The following is a 1917-nucleotide window of genomic DNA, read 5'->3' as shown; positions in this document are numbered from 1 at the left end:
AGCCCATAGGTTCAACTACTTCGGCCCCTCTTGGTAGCTGGCTGTGACCAAGAAGTGACAACAACCTTGCCCCATGTCAGCTCTACTATACACCTGGGAGTTCAGATCATACACATAAACTTATAGACCATTGTCTTCCAACCTTAAACCTGTTCTTGGGTACACTCCCCACTTCATAGACGTACCTACTAGTTCAGTCTGTCCACCCATCTATCCACCCGTATACCCATGTTTGCCTTCACTGACAGTGCCATACTGTATGTGCAAAAGGGTTCATCTTTGTTGTCTGTATCTCCCACGTACCTCTCTCTGTCTTTCTCTTCCTCAATGACACTATATTTATCACTCAACATTTGGTACATTGCCCTTCTCTTCACCCAAATCAATACTTATCTCTGTCTGTCTAACAGAGTTCCCTGCCCTCCCCTCTCACCCCTGGTAACCAACAAAGAAAATGTCCTTCTATAGATAAATGTTTCCTTGACTTTTACAATAACGGACTAATGCAATATTTGTCCTTTTGTGATTGACTTATTTCACTCAGCATAATGTCCTCCAAGTTCATCCACGTTATGTGGTGTTTTGCAGATTTCTACATTATTCTTTAGGGTTGCATAGTATCCCACTGTGTGTAGGTACCATAGTTTGGTTATCCATTCCTCAGTTGATGGACACCTAGGTTGAAGAAACAGAACAAGTTATGTTTTATAGATTTCATAAAAAGATACCTGAATAATGCCTATTACTAAGAAAGAAAATGTAGAATGACATCTTCAAATATAGCTATTCAACAAATTACTAAGTCTAATATCTTTATGTTAAAAGTATCGACTCAATATTTTTTAACATAGAATTTCAAATTTTGTATATACGAAAATATTTTCTTTTGATGCTTTTTCAGTGGAACTTGTGAATACTTTTCCCTTTTGTGCTTACAATAGTTTTAGGGCATATTTGTCTATAATGTTATCTTACATTTAGACATTTTAATAAAACTGGTATCTCCATAATACTTGTATTCTATAATGTATGTGAAGAGCTAGGTCTGAAAATTTAGGAATGGAGTGATATTGATAGACCTCACTGCTACATTCCTGAGATTTGAGTAGGGTTACTTCAACATGAGATAATTTAAAAATTTTCAGGCTTGTCTTGGTTAATATTGAATAAGAGAATACCTAGTGAAAAATGTCCTCTCTCAGGGAAAACAAATACTTATTTTTGCCGTGAATTATCCTAGATTCTAATTTTATCTGTAATGGAACTGTGTTAAATCCATTACAACACACAGATTAGCTGCTGTTATTAAAAAAGTAGCTGAGGATTTAAAGGACTGATTTTTTTTTAATGTAAAATCCTAGCCATCCTTTAGGGCAGTTGTTTTCTGAAAAACCACCAAATATTAGTCAGTTTCATTTTACATTTTTATAGGAAATATTTATTTATCACAGCATGCTGCTCACGTTTTCTTTCTTAGGAACCAACTCCAGACAATTGGGATAGCTGCTGCAAATACATGGGGTCTGTTTCTTCTTGTATTGTTGTTGGGGTATGGCTTGGTTGAAATTCCTCGGTCATACTGGAATGGAGCAAAAAAAGGTTATCTACTTATGAAGACATATTTTAAGGCAGCCAAATTGATGACAGAGAAAGCAGATGCAGAAGAGAATTTAGAAGACATTATGGAGGTAAGCAAGTTTATGCCTTATAAGCAGCAATCAGCAAGTAGCATACATCTTCTTTTCATTGTTGTTGTTTTTTTTTTTTTTTTTAATTGTTGTTAGTGCATTGGTAGGCTTTTGCAGTGTAGTAAATTACTTAGTGTGGCTTTTCTACCCATAAGTCTTTGTAAACTCCAAGGTGGGATTTTCTATGAGCAACTGAGAAGCTCCTGATTGCTGAAGTTGTCCACCTGGA

General features: G+C 35.8%; 1 protein-coding gene across 1 annotated transcript in view; it reads left to right on the top strand.

Annotated features, from left to right (window-relative positions):
- Positions 1 to 1917, top strand: part of LMBRD2 (LMBR1 domain containing 2) — a 99832-nt gene that overhangs the window by 9858 nt on the left and 88057 nt on the right. The window contains exon 5 of the mRNA XM_007953228.2: positions 1478 to 1688. Coding sequence (XP_007951419.1) covers positions 1478 to 1688 — 211 coding nt within the window. The remainder of the gene's footprint in view (positions 1 to 1477; positions 1689 to 1917) is intronic.

The sequence above is a fragment of the Orycteropus afer genome, unplaced genomic scaffold, assembly GCF_000298275.1.
Source record: "Orycteropus afer afer isolate SDZICR_OR568_19922 unplaced genomic scaffold, OryAfe1.0 scaffold00378, whole genome shotgun sequence".
Classification (NCBI taxonomy): Eukaryota; Metazoa; Chordata; class Mammalia; order Tubulidentata; family Orycteropodidae; genus Orycteropus; species Orycteropus afer.
The sequence above is the reverse complement of the archived record's forward strand: the minus strand, read 5'-3'. Positions and strand labels throughout refer to the sequence as shown.